The sequence below is a fragment of the Emiliania huxleyi genome (genome assembly GCF_000372725.1).
Source record: "Emiliania huxleyi CCMP1516 unplaced genomic scaffold EMIHUscaffold_825, whole genome shotgun sequence".
Taxonomy (NCBI): domain Eukaryota; phylum Haptophyta; order Isochrysidales; family Noelaerhabdaceae; genus Emiliania; species Emiliania huxleyi.
This window is the reverse complement of record NW_005195836.1, coordinates 4,177-16,584: the sequence shown is the minus strand read 5'-3', so window position 1 is coordinate 16,584 and position 12,408 is coordinate 4,177. Positions and strand designations below refer to the sequence as shown.

Below are 12,408 nucleotides of genomic sequence, written 5' to 3'. Positions count from 1 at the left end.
GCTTCTCTCGTACTGTTCTGTGGTAGAAGAGGCCTCCGCTACCCGCGGTACTCGTAGTCCTAGACTCGTAAAGTTTCTTTCACACAACACATGGATTATGGTACAGCCCGTCAGAGCCTCAGAGAGGTGCAGGGGTGGTGTCAGAGCTGTGACTTCCCCCTGCAGCAGCGTCTCTGAGTCTGAGAGCGCGCGCTCTCTGTCTCACAGCCAGGTCACAGCTCTCCGTGGCGGTCACAGATACTTTTCCCATGCAGAGGCGACCGCCGAGTGTGGCCGCAGCCTGTACGCAGACAGCTTTTGCCGCATCATGTCCGCTGGCCGCGGCTCGAGAGGCTCTCGCAACAGGCGCATGCCAGACTGCTTGAGCGACAGTGCACCCTTCCTAGCGTTGCACTTGGCGCAGCAGGCAACCATGTTGGTCCACGTGTCCCTCCCGCCGTCGCTCTTCGGAATCACGTGATCAACCGTTCTGGCAACGCCGCCACAGTACTGGCAGACACATGCGTCGCGCTGTAGGATACGTGGGCGGGTCGAGTTGCCGGTTCGGCGCGGCTTCCCGATGGACTGGTATTGCGTGAGCACTATCACGGCGGGCGCGCGGAGGGAGAGCTTCTCCGAGAAAAGCAGGATGTCGGTGCTCTCCACCTCGTGCGCCTTGTTCTCTCGGAGGAGCAGAGCGCCGCGCACCGGGTGGCAGGCGGAGAGTGGAGAGTAATCTGCGTTGAGGACGAGCGTGCGCAGCCGCTTCGAGGCCAGCGCGGCGGCGGCCTTGGCGGGATGCATTGCAGCTTGGGTCAATCACCGCGAGCGACCACCATAAAAAAAATCGGGCTCAAAAAAAGATAGCGCGAGATCGCCCGAGATCGCGCGGCGCGGCCCGGGGCGGGGTGGATGGGTTGGGAGCGAGGGGGCGGAAGTGACCAGTGCGGTAGAGGGTCAGCTCGGGGCGCGTGAGCCGGACCTGTGGGCCGGACCACCTCCTCTTGTTATCTGCGTTGTTGAGCCAGGACTCAACATACTCGGGCTGTTGCCATCCCAAACTGTCACTCCCCTCTCTCCCGGCCGGGGTGGGGCGCGCGCGGGGGCGGCGGGTGTGCGGCGAGTGTGCGGGATGTCTGTGGGCCCGAGAGCGATATGCCATGTCCGCCTTGCGTTGTTTCATAACACCGAAGGCTAAGCTCAAAAAAATTTGGCAAAGGGCTCCAAGGCTCTCGCCCGTGTGTGTGTGTGTGTGTGTGTGTGTGTGTGTGTGTGTGTGTGTGTGTGTGTGTGTGTCGCCCGTGCTTTGATAAGAAACAAAGAAACTTCACTTCACACCAGGCGCGCGCAAAGTACTTACTGGAAGAACCCGACCGCCACGCGACGCGTCACTTTCGCACTGCCGGCCTTCACCTCTTGCATGCCGTGCTTCCACTCGACCGCGCCGTGGCCCTGGCGGCCGCGAAAGAGGAGCAGTTCGCCCGCGGCGGCAAAGGGGAAGGGCTGCGTTTCAAACGGTGGGTTGGCGTCGGCCAGGTAGAATTCGCCACCCGTATAGTCGACGCCCGGCTGCGAGAGGAGGAGCAGGGCCTGGAAGTCGCCGCACGAGTCGCGGTGCGCGAAGTTGATGCCGCCCAACCCGTACCGCAGCAGCAGGGCCTTGGACTTGTCCAGCGCGTCCTTGCCAGACATGGTCACAGTGACGTCCGTCCCGCCCCTCGTTTCCTTCCTCTTCACCTCGCACAGCGGGCCTGCATGGTCGATGAGCCATTTCCGCGCCGCGTCCTGGCAGCGCTGCAGGAGGTCTGGCAGCGGCTTCGTCAGATCCGCGTACTCTCCGGCGTACCCGTTCCCTTGTGAGTGATCCAGCCTGCGCGGCGCCTTCTTGTCCGTCTTCTGTGTGGACAGTTGGTGAAGGACGGTGCTCACCTCCGCCGGATTGAGCAGCTGGACCAGCAGCGCGCCATCTCGCAGCAGGTCGGCCGCGTTATCCGGGAAGCGCGTGTACAGTGCTTTAAGAGAGGGTGGCGCAATCTCAGCTGCCTCTGTGCGTCTTGGGGAGGGACAAAATTGTCGCCGCCGGAGACGACTCGACGCCGCTGAGATTGGAGATCAAGCTCTGACAGGTCGCACGTCGCTCCTTTGACGCCGACGTGACTCACCCGTGCAGATCACATCAGGACACGGTCTCGACGCGCTCGGTACGACGCCTGCGACCCGTCTCGGGTCAGGTGGCACGACGCTCATCGCGCCTACCAGCGCTGCCGTACAGGTTGCCACGACGAGGTCGGGCACGCTTCTATATACGCTCTCCCAGCCTTCCTTTCCATCCCACATTAGGCAGCCTGGGAACGGTGGCGGTCAGAGGCAAAGCCTACGAGGGGTGGTGGAACCACATGTCACGGCTACTGCCGGCGGCTCGACCCCACGATAGCCTCCGAAGGCTGACTTTGCGGCACCATCATCGGACGATGTCGACGAGTTGGGTCGCTCTCGCGGTAGCCAGATGACCTCTCCTTCTAGGAGCATCGGCCATGGCCGCAGGGAGCGCGGGGGAGGGCGCTGGAAGCAACACGGAGCTCCGTTGGAGACGTTTTCAAGATTAGCGTGTCAGAGTGAAATGGCACTAGCCTAAATGGTGTTTTTTGAGATTTGACTTTGAAGTCAAGAACCAACTTTTTTTAACAACAACATGTCACATGCACAAGTGGTGCTCAACGGTCGCGAGGGAGAGAACGGAGTAGCGCACGCATAGCCTCCCACCCGCCGCTGGCCACGGCCACAGCCATTGCCAGAGCGGTAGCGATGCCAGGCGGCGGCCCCGCCGTCGCCGATAAGGCTGCGACAGCAAGCAGGCCGACGCTGCCGACCAAATCCGGCTGGGAGAGTAGGAGGTCGAGACGTTGCTGTCGCCACGCGTCGCGAAGCGCCACCGCCGCCGCGAGAGCGAGCAGGCTGGCCGCTCCCCCGCCGGACAGGAGGCGAGAGGCTCTGCGGTTCAGCCCGCGGACGAGGCGCAGCGCAGCTCTGCTCGCGGCGCGGGCCGCGAGCCTATACGTTGTGAATGCAGCACACCGTCCGGCATTCCGAGCACCGCATGTGCACGGGCTACGGGTATACAGCGGAGCACGGTTGGTCGAGTACGTGTCGTCTGTCGGAATACAGAGCGTGTCCGCATCTAGGGCTCGAGATATGGGGGAGATACGGGGCGATGTGGGATCCGTTCCGCATCTAGGGCGCGATCCTGGCGAGCGCCGCGGCGTAGCGAGGTGGAGGCGGACGAGCACCAGAGCGGGGACGGCCGCGCACGACCCCCCTCACGCCCTCCTCGCCGGGTGGCACTGCCGGCGGCGCGGGCAGCGCCGAGAATGCTCTCGCCTTCGGACTCGGTGGCGGAGGCGGTGGTGGGCGCGGTGGCGGGCGCGGTGGCGGGCGCGGTGGCGGGCGCGGTAGCGCTGCCGAAGGCGGAGGCGCTAGCGGCCGTCGTGACGCTTGCCTTCGCGGCGATGGTGTTCTTGGCGGCGGCGGTGGCATTGGTGGCGGCGGCGGTGGGGGGGGCGGCGGCAGCAGTTGTGGTGGCGGCGGTGGTGGCGGCGGTGGTGGTCGCGGTGGCGAAGGCGAAGGCGAAGGCGAAGGCGAAGGCGAAGGCGAAGGCTGAGGCTGAGGCTGAGGCGGAGGCTGAGGCGGAGGCGGAGGCGGTGACGGCGGCGGTGATGGCGGCGGCGGTGATGGCGGCGGCGGTGATGGCGGCGGCGGAAGCGAGGAGAGTCGGTGGGGCGGAAGCGACATCCTTGGATAATCTCGGGCACTCACGGCGAGGGAACGACGCTGGGCCGAGAGAGCCGTGGCGAGGACGGCGGCCACGGCGCCGCCACCCGCAGCGATGGCGGCCTGGCGAGCACTACCCCCACGAGGCTGCTGCTTGTATGGACCACCGTCGTCGCCGTCGCCACCGCCTTCGCCACCGCCGCTGCCAGCACCGTTGCCGCCGTGACCACTCACGCTTGCAGGCCGCCGAGAGATGCCCCCCCCTGCCCATTCCGTGTCCGCCGCCTCCTCGCCGCGCCGCGCCGCCTGCCTGGTCTGGACCCGCTCACAGCTGCTTGTGTGGGATGCGACCCGGGGTGAGGCAGCTGCAGTGCTGACTGAGATGCCGCGAAACCTCACAGACGAAGCGGCTGGGGCTAAACCAGGCAGCTCTTGCGAGGAGGGGAGGGCGCTCGCGTTGGATGCGCTCTGCACGCAGCGGCCTCCCTCCGAGTCCTGGTTCAGATCTGGCCGGGAGACGACGAGCGGCGAGCCCGCGCACGCGTTTCCCGCAGCAGCCCTCCTCACCTCAACAGCCGCCACCACCACAGCCTCCGCCTCCTCCGCCGCCACTGCCACCGCCTCTGCCGTCTCCTCCACCTCCATTGCCGTTGGACGGCTCACTCGGGTCATTGGCACTGTGGTCACGGCTGGATCCAGCACGCGCAGAAGGACAGCGGCGGTGGCGGCGGCGATGGCAGCGAAGGCGGCGACGGCCAAGGGCATCATCTGCCGCGCCAAGACACGGTGACGAATGAGCGACGCAGCTTTCGGTGGACTTTCAGCCGTCAGCCGTCGCACGGCCGCCTCACCTTTTTTACTGGCGGAGTCGATGCCGACCAGCACGAACGACGACGGACGCTGTGAGAGCGGCCGGCGGCGACGGGTCCAGGTAGAGTGAGAGTGCATTTATGGTTTGCAGCTGAGCTGTGCCTTGTGGACGGTGGCGCTTGCCAACCCTGGCCGGGGCGTTCACCCTTGGGGACCCGCCCCAGCACACAGCTGGGACTCCCAGCGGATCTCACCTAAAGTAGCCCCTCGTCGGTGCCTTGTGTCCCGCGGCCCACACGCCTCCCGAATGCTTGCGGCACCGTCGCCGCCGCACTTTTCTGATCAACTACCTCACCCTCCCTTGCGCAGGCCGGTCGGAGGCCGTCTGAGACCTCTGTGCGGACCGCGCGCAGCCCTGAGACCTCTGCGCGCTGTCGAGAGCAGCTTGGCAGGCATGGCCGACGAGACAGCGGCTGATCAGGCGCGCCTCACCCGCTCACAACCCACCACCAGACCCAGCCCGACCTGCACGCCAGCGGAGAGGCGGCTCGGCGCCATGCAGCGCCGGGCAGAGCAACCAGCACCCCATCGTGCGGCGGCGCACGCACGCCGCAGGTGGCTACACTGCCCGAGGCGCTGCTGCTCTGGGCCGAGAGCGACCCCGCCGCATTTGACGATGAGCAGCAGAGCGGGGATGACTCGGCCGGCGTGGCGGGTTACCTGCCTGCGCAGCGGATTGCTGAGCTGCTGCGGCTCGCAGTCGAGAATGGCGACGTGCCGTACGAGGGCGACCTCTCCGAGGACGAGGTGGACTCCGCACTGAACGAGCTGTGGCAGCTGCAGCGCACCGGCTCGGCCCAAGGCGTGTCGCGGGTGGGGGATCGCCAGTCGCGATTGTGGCGTCTTTGCCCTGACGCTGCGCAGGCCGCAGCACGGCGAGAGCGGCGCAGCCAGGCGTCGGCAAAGGTCCAGAACGTGCTGCACGAGATGCTTGCTGCTGATACGGTGGCCGCTGCGCAGCATGTGGCCAAGGACATGCTCGATGCTGCTGGTAACGAGCTCGTCGCCAACGGGCTCCTGCCGTTGCTCGAGGCGCTCGCCGCCGCGTCCACCGCGGAGACCTCGCGCACGGCAGGCCTTGATGTCCAGATGATTGCCACCGCTGCCGACGACGTACTCGCCGACGTGCAGGCGGCGTCGGCGAGACTCGCGGCGGGGGGGGGACGCTCTGCTCTCGGTGCTTGCGTTCCGACCAAGCGCATTGCGACGCGCAACTCGCCCGCGCCGTCGCAGAAGAGACAGCGGCGCCGCGAGCAGTCCATGGAGGAGTGCGCCGCAGAGCGTCGCGAAGAGGAGAGGAGCAGCACGATGCTTGATGTTGTGGTGATTGTCCTCAACGAGGCTACACGCAAGCTGGTGAGCGGGCTGCCGACCGCGCAGGCGAGCGCCTGACCCTGACCCCGACCCTGACCCTAATTCCGACCCTTACCGTGACCGTGACCGACCCTGACCCTGACCCTGACCCTGACCCTGACCCTCACCCTGACCCTCACCCTCACCCTGACCGTAACCATGACGCAGGTGTATGATCGCCTTGCTAAGGAACGTGCTGGGCTCATGGCGTTCGTGTGCGCCGAGCTCACGCTGCTGCAGCGCTCTCAAGACGCCGCCCAGCGGCGGCTGCGCTCCTTCTCGGCGCCGAGCATCCGCAAGGGCATGCGCCGACTGCAGGAGGTTCACGTCAACGTTGTCGGTCCGATCGTGGATGGCCAGTCGCTGACGTTGGACGGTGACGCCTTCCTCAAGCAGTGCAGCCGCGCCGCGCCAGTCGTGGCCCGGCTTTGGCGCAGCATGGTCACGCCGGAAGATGGGAGGGGCGACGGCGGGTGGCGGAGGAAGGTGCTGCGTTCGATTTTCGCGCAGGCCTCGCTGTTCCGCATCGCGCGTGTGCGCGACCCGATCGCAAACAACCCCACCTCGCTGCTCTTCCACGGCGTGCTCGAGCAAGCCGGCGCGTCGCGGGGTATCGGCCGCGTCATTGCTGCTGCGGGGCTCGCGCCAGACTGGGCTCGTCTTGATGGCGCACATACGCGTGGGCAACGCGACGACGACGCGGCACGTGCCTATGGCCGCGCTTCGGTACACCGGCTTCCTCGCGCAGACGGTGCGCCGCTGGGGCTCCGAGGAGATTGTGCGCCGCGAGGATGCGCGGCGCCTTCGGCCGCCGCCGGAGGGGCATCGGCGGGGACGGAGTAGGCCGTCTGCTCGCGCCGTGTTGTGCCACGCACCACGACCGGGTCCGTCTCGATGCCGAGCGTGATACAGAGGGACTGCACTGTGACGGGAGAGGCGGTGGCGGTGAGCAGCATGTACGTGAGCTCCGGGAAGACGACCGTCAGCGCCCCTAGCAGCCGATAGTCGTGCCGAAACTCAAGGCCGTGCTCGTCCACACAGTGCGCCTCGTCGATGGCGACGCAGCGCCACCAGCCCTCCTCGTACGCGATGCGGAGCAGAGCGTGCAGGGCTCGACTGCGCACCAGCTTCTCTGGCGACACAAAGAGGACCGTGCTCATAGCGTCTCCGCCCGGCAGCGTCTCCTGCAGCCGCTCGAGGAGGTGATCCTCAGGCGAGCCACGGGGAAGGCTCGCCTGGCCGCTCAGCGAGCGGATCAGCTCCTCGCGGGAAGGCTCGGGGCCGTCCTCCGCGCCGGCAAAGAGGCTCTGCGACGCGCCGTCGAGGACGTGCGCGACCTTCCGGGGCAAACCGTCGCTGGCGAGGTAGGGTATGCGCGAATTGAGCTCGTCCGCCTGCTCCCACGCGAGAGCCACCAGCGGCATCACGACGAGGGTAAGCTTGGGCGGCGCAGGCTTTGGCGTGGGCGGCCGCATGAGCGCGGGAAGCTGATAGCACACGCTTTTCCCATCGCCTGCCTTCCGGAGCACGAAAGTATGTCGCCCGTCAAAGAGCGCGCATGCCGCGTCGAGCTGAAACGGGCGCAGTTCCTTGTCGCCCAGGAGGAGAGGGGCGACGCGCCGCGCAATCTCACGGCTCTCTCTGCGCGCATCATAGCGGCATGCCGCTACGGCCTGCGCCAGCTGCTGCTCGAGGTTCTGAATACGCACCTCGCGCGCCACCTGCTCTCGCGCAAGGTGGCGAAGCTCCTCGGCACATTGGCGGTGCCTCGCCACCTCGCCCGCCAGCTTCGTCTGCAGGAGCAGAAGCGCCCAGGTCCGGGCAGACGCCTGCCGGAGCAGCAGCGGTGAGGGTGAGCGCTGCGCTGCGGCGTGGCCCCTGGGTCGGCAGAGCCGCCATTGTCGGTGGGTGTGCTGCGTAGAGTACTAGCGATCATGTGAGTGCAGAGATGGTGGCTGGATGGAGTCGCTCTCGGCCCAGAGCAGCAGCGCCTCGGGCAGTGTAGCCACCTGCGGCGTGCGTGCGCCGCCGCACGATGGGGTGCTGGTTGCTCTGCCCGGCGCTGCATGGCGCCGAGCCGCCTCTCCGCTGGCGTGCAGGTCGGGCTGGGTCTGGTGGTGGGTTGTGAGCGGGTGAGGCGCGCCTGATCAGCCGCTGTCTCGTCGGCCATGCCTGCCAAGCTGCTCTCGACAGCGCGCAGAGGTCTCAGGGCTGCGCGCGGTCCGCACAGAGGTCTCAGACGGCCTCCGACCGGCCTGCGCAAGGGAGGGTGAGGTAGTTGATCAGAAAAGTGCGGCGGCGACGGTGCCGCAAGCGGTCGGGAGGCGTGTGGGCCGCGGGACACAAGGCACCGAAGAGGGGCTACTTTAGGTGAGATCCGCTGGGAGTGCCCAGGCACGACGGCAAGAAACCCAAGGGTGAAGCACGAACACTAGGCCCATCCGTTCTGTGTGGTGGCGGCGTGCCGTTCTCCCATCCCTCCCTTGGGTTGTGTGTTTTCTTTCTTTCTTTCTTTCCATCCGTTCGTGACGGCTAGCGCATCACACTCCTCTCCTTAAAATCCCTGTGTGGTGGCGGCGTGCCGTCCTCCCATCCCTCCCTTGGGTTGTCTGTTTTCTTTCTTTTTTTCCATCCGTTCGTGCCGTCCTCCCATCCATCCTAGTCCGTTTTCTTTATTTATTTCTTTACTAGGCCCATCCCTCCCTTGACGTCTGTGTTTTCTTTCTTTCTTTACACTAGGCACGGGACTGGCGCGCACTGACTGGCACTAACACAGGAATTTTAGAAACCCCCCTGAGTGCGCATTTTCTTTTTTCTTTCTTTGGGCACGGGACTCGCAAAAGAATCTGGACCCGCCTCTCTCACAGCACACACACGACAAGGGCGCGGACTGGCGCGCACTGCCACTGGCAAAAGAAAAACATACTTCTAGAAGCAGGGATAGCCGTTGAGGAGAAAGGGCGCAATATCTATCGCGGATACCCCGGTTCTGAAGCCTCTCGAGCTTGGTTGAGAGGTCGGCCGCCTGCATCGGCCATCGCAAAATAACCCCTCCGTCACGTATCAATCTCCAAACACACCCACACAATCTCCCGCGGGCCGAATCGGGTGACTCTAGCTCGTACAGGGTGTGGGCCAGAGTCTCCGTGAGTCCCGCCAGCGCAGCCGCCGTCGCAGCGGCCGCAGCCCCGTGCGCGCCGCGCCGCGCCGCGAGCGTCGGAGCGCCGCGGGGCTGCGGCCTGCCGCGCGCGGCGGCGTGGCCAGAAAGGGCCGACCGCCGGTGTGGCGTGCAGCAGGGTGGGAGAGAAGGGCAGGCACGTAGTCCTGGGCAGTGTGTGCCTCACCTAGGCAGGGCGCGTCGATTCACGGCGTGCTTTCACGGCTCTCTGGATGTTCTCGGACGCTCCATGGGCACTTGGAGCACTTAGAGTGCAGTCATTAACCTCACATCCAGGGCCGGGGAGCTAAGAAGCGCACCCACAGCGGGCCGGATGATCGGCATCGGGTTACGGGCTAGAGCGCCCTAGCCCGGGGGGGGGTGCGCGTTCGCAGGGAAAGGGCCGTAAACGGTAAACACAGGTCTCCGAGGGTTGGTTCTGCGCTTTGGGTGTCCCCTAGCTGCGGAACGCCCCCTCTACTCGGAGCTAGTAAACACCAGACACGAGCATGACGTCACTCTCACCCGACATCGCCACTTAGGGCTCCTCCGCCCGATCTCCCTACCCCCCATCCGAAGGGGCTCCCCTCTCCTCCCGGTCCTCCCTCCTGTTCGCTTTCTGATGGTCAGGCGTCGCCGTCGGCTGCGGAGCCCGCCTTCCCCTCTTATACTTCTTCGGCCGCGGCTTCGCCGCCGTCTCGCCTTCTCTGTCTGATCCCGTTTTTTGAATTCTTTCTGAGCCTGGACTCCTGGGTTCCGGCTCCTAGCCAGATAGGGGGTCTGTTCCCACCGGCTGGCGCCTCTGCAATAGGTAGGTAGGTCCGGTTTTGACCGCCCCAGAGGGCCCCGCAAAGAGCAATAGGTAGGTACCCCCTATTTTCGTCTTTTTTCGCTTCGCTGCGCGGCCTGGGGATAGGTAGACAGGTAGGGCGTTTTCGCGCGTGGTAGGTAAGAGCACAGACCCCCTATCTGGCTAGGGGCCGGAACCCTGGCTGGTATGAACGAGTGTCTGTTTGCTGGCCACTCCCATGACCCGTCTCGACGGAAAATGCCTGCCGCCTGCTCCACCGCGGCCGATTGCGCCGGCTTCAACGGGGACTGCGTCTCCGGCGGCTGCGAGTGCCACCCCGGCTGGGCCGGCGAGCGTTGCGGACAGGTCAGCTGGTCTGCCGCCGGCGCGAGGAGAGCGTTCCGCTCCCGCTCGTGGACGTGGGGCGGCTCGCCCATCCGAGACGGATCGACCGTCCACATGTTTGCGTCGGAGATGACTGGCGACTGCGGCGTCTTGCATTACTGCTCCAACTCGCGGGTGGTCCACCTGACTGCCGCTCACCCGCTCGGGCCTTACGAGCGAGCGGGCGTGGCGCTGGCTCCCCGCTCGCCGCCGCACTGGGACTCGGGCGGCGTGCACGGCCCGACAATCCACCGCGTCCGGTCGGGAGGCGCATGGCTGTGGGCGCTCTACTACATGGGCTCGGCCAACACCTGGGACCCGCGGGACGGCACGCACCCAAACTGCACGCGGCGCGTCGACCCGAGGACGGGCGACCGCGCTACTCGCCGCGTCGGGCTCGCCACGTCGGCCTCGCTCTGGGGGCCGTGGGCGCGGCGCGATTCGCCCCTGCTCGGGCCGGGCGATCGAGCCGCCGGCGACTGGGACTATGAGGATGTCAGCAACGCCACGCCCCTCCTTCTGCGCAATGGCACGGTGCTGATGCTCTACAAGGGGCGCGGCGGCGACCTGCAGGCCGTGGGCGTCGCGCGGTGCGCTCGCTTCGATGGGCCATGCTCCCGCCTCCGGCCAGCCTCGCCCGTGCTGAGCTCGCGAGTCGAGGACACGTGGGGCTGGGTGGCGCCCGCCTCGGAGGACGGCACGCGGCCAGAGGTGCTGCACGTCCTCAGCCACGCGGGCAACGGGGCGACCGAGGCGGGCGGCCACGCATGGTCGCTCGACGGCGTCCGCTGGAACGACACGACGAGGAGCGCCGGCGCGGCGTACACGGGGGCCGTCCGCTGGGCAGGTGGCGGCACGCAGGTGATGCTGCGGCGAGAGCGCCCGCAGGGCCTCCTTCGAGCGGCGGCGCCAGTCAGAGGGGCCGGAGAGGAGGCCGGCGGCTCGTACGGCGTCCCGGAGGCCGTGTGCACAGCCGTGCAGCCGCGGCGGTGCCCCGCCGATGGCGGCCCGCCGAGCGGGACGGAGGACTGCCGCTCGTTCACCATCTGCGAGGCGGTCGCGTTGGGGTCCCCAGTGTAGCGCAGGCGGAAAAGAATTTAAGAAAGAACTCTGTCAGACAGGCTCGACACAGGCGTCAGGCGCGGACACACGTGCTAATAATTGCCCGTGCTCGAAAAAGAAGAAATTTTCGACGGCACATATGGCGATTGGGCTTTTTGGCCAAAATCGACCACAACAAATCCGTAGGGTCGCTTAACGGCACCCCCGCGCGGTGCCGAGCGGCCCAGGGCTGGCCAAGGGACTAAACTGGACGGGGACGTGACCGGTTTGTAGTAGTCTACCCCCCAAAACGATTTCTGACCTCTCCCATGGCCCCGGCGGGCCCCGGCGGAGGTCCGGCGCGGCGCTCCAAATCCGCACTCTTCGCGAGCTTCTACGGGAGTTCACGCGGCCTCTTCGCCTCGTGAGGCACACCCCACACTCACCACGAGCCCTGGGGCTGTGCGCGGATCTTTGGCCGCGGCGTCCGGAGCTTTGGTTGTCGAATATCGGCCGCCAGCTAGGCCATCGAGCGAACGAGGAACGTGTCCGGAAAGGCTCTCGGACGGGTCCGGCAGCGGTGCCATGGACCCAGAAGCTCGCCCCGGCGGAGCACTCACGGCTCGACCCCCGCCCCTGGCCACCCAGACGTGCCCCCGGACCGCAGGAGCGCCGACAGCGGCGATGGTGCTCCGCGACGACGCCCTCCTGACGAAGCCGGATCTGGCGGGCGACTGGCCGGCGGAGCCCGGCGCCGGAGGACGAGGATGGCCGTAATGGACCGGGACGAGCTCTGGGAGGTAAAGTGTTAGTGCATATATATATATTGTAGAAACAGACCGTGTGCACAATATGTCTCAGTCTAGCTAAGCCTGGGTAGGCGATGCCGAGGCCGTACAGCAGCTTGATGGTGCTTCGCCGGCGTGCGTCGCCGCCGCCGCGCCGGCCGCCGCCGGGGCCCCGGTTTGGACTGTGTTTGGGGTGGAGGAGGGGTCCGATGGGCGGCGTGATGGTAGTTTATGGCCCTCCAATCACCCACTCACTGCCACCGGCCGTAGGGGCCTCA

The 12,408-nt window shown here is 66.4% G+C and overlaps 6 protein-coding genes across 6 annotated transcripts; 3 read left to right on the top strand and 3 right to left on the bottom strand.

Annotated features, from left to right (window-relative positions):
- Positions 1-321: 321 nt before the first annotated feature.
- Positions 322-738, bottom strand: EMIHUDRAFT_49190 (hypothetical protein; the record flags this gene model as incomplete). Its single annotated transcript, XM_005759015.1, has 1 exon — positions 322-738. A coding segment is annotated over one exon (417 nt), but the record flags the coding sequence as incomplete, so codon positions are not given.
- A 597-nt stretch (positions 739-1,335) lies between these two features.
- EMIHUDRAFT_249796 (hypothetical protein) lies at positions 1,336-2,444 on the bottom strand (the record flags this gene model as incomplete). The annotated part of the gene is made up of 3 exons (XM_005759014.1): positions 1,336-2,022; positions 2,236-2,324; positions 2,429-2,444. The coding sequence occupies 3 exons, from the start codon at positions 2,442-2,444 to the stop codon at positions 1,336-1,338; spliced, it is 792 nt and encodes a 263-aa protein (XP_005759071.1).
- A 1,556-nt stretch (positions 2,445-4,000) lies between these two features.
- Positions 4,001-4,533, top strand: EMIHUDRAFT_372235 (hypothetical protein; the record flags this gene model as incomplete). Its single annotated transcript, XM_005759013.1, has 1 exon — positions 4,001-4,533. A coding segment is annotated over one exon (533 nt), but the record flags the coding sequence as incomplete, so codon positions are not given.
- Positions 4,534-4,540: 7 nt separating this feature from the next.
- Positions 4,541-6,813, top strand: EMIHUDRAFT_249794 (hypothetical protein; the record flags this gene model as incomplete). The annotated part of the gene is made up of 6 exons (XM_005759012.1): positions 4,541-4,678; positions 4,927-4,953; positions 5,173-5,430; positions 5,482-5,973; positions 6,160-6,721; positions 6,791-6,813. 6 exons carry the CDS (start codon positions 4,541-4,543, stop codon positions 6,811-6,813), a joined length of 1,500 nt encoding a protein of 499 aa, XP_005759069.1.
- Positions 6,814-6,952: 139 nt separating this feature from the next.
- On the bottom strand, positions 6,953-9,472 carry EMIHUDRAFT_249793 (hypothetical protein; the record flags this gene model as incomplete). Its single annotated transcript, XM_005759011.1, has 3 exons — positions 6,953-6,961; positions 7,095-7,848; positions 9,414-9,472. 3 exons carry the CDS (start codon positions 9,470-9,472, stop codon positions 6,953-6,955), a joined length of 822 nt encoding a protein of 273 aa, XP_005759068.1.
- A 703-nt stretch (positions 9,473-10,175) lies between these two features.
- On the top strand, positions 10,176-12,119 carry EMIHUDRAFT_121243 (hypothetical protein; the record flags this gene model as incomplete). Its single annotated transcript, XM_005759010.1, has 2 exons — positions 10,176-11,148; positions 12,010-12,119. The coding sequence occupies 2 exons, from the start codon at positions 10,176-10,178 to the stop codon at positions 12,117-12,119; spliced, it is 1,083 nt and encodes a 360-aa protein (XP_005759067.1).
- Between the last annotated feature and the right edge of the window lie 289 nt (positions 12,120-12,408).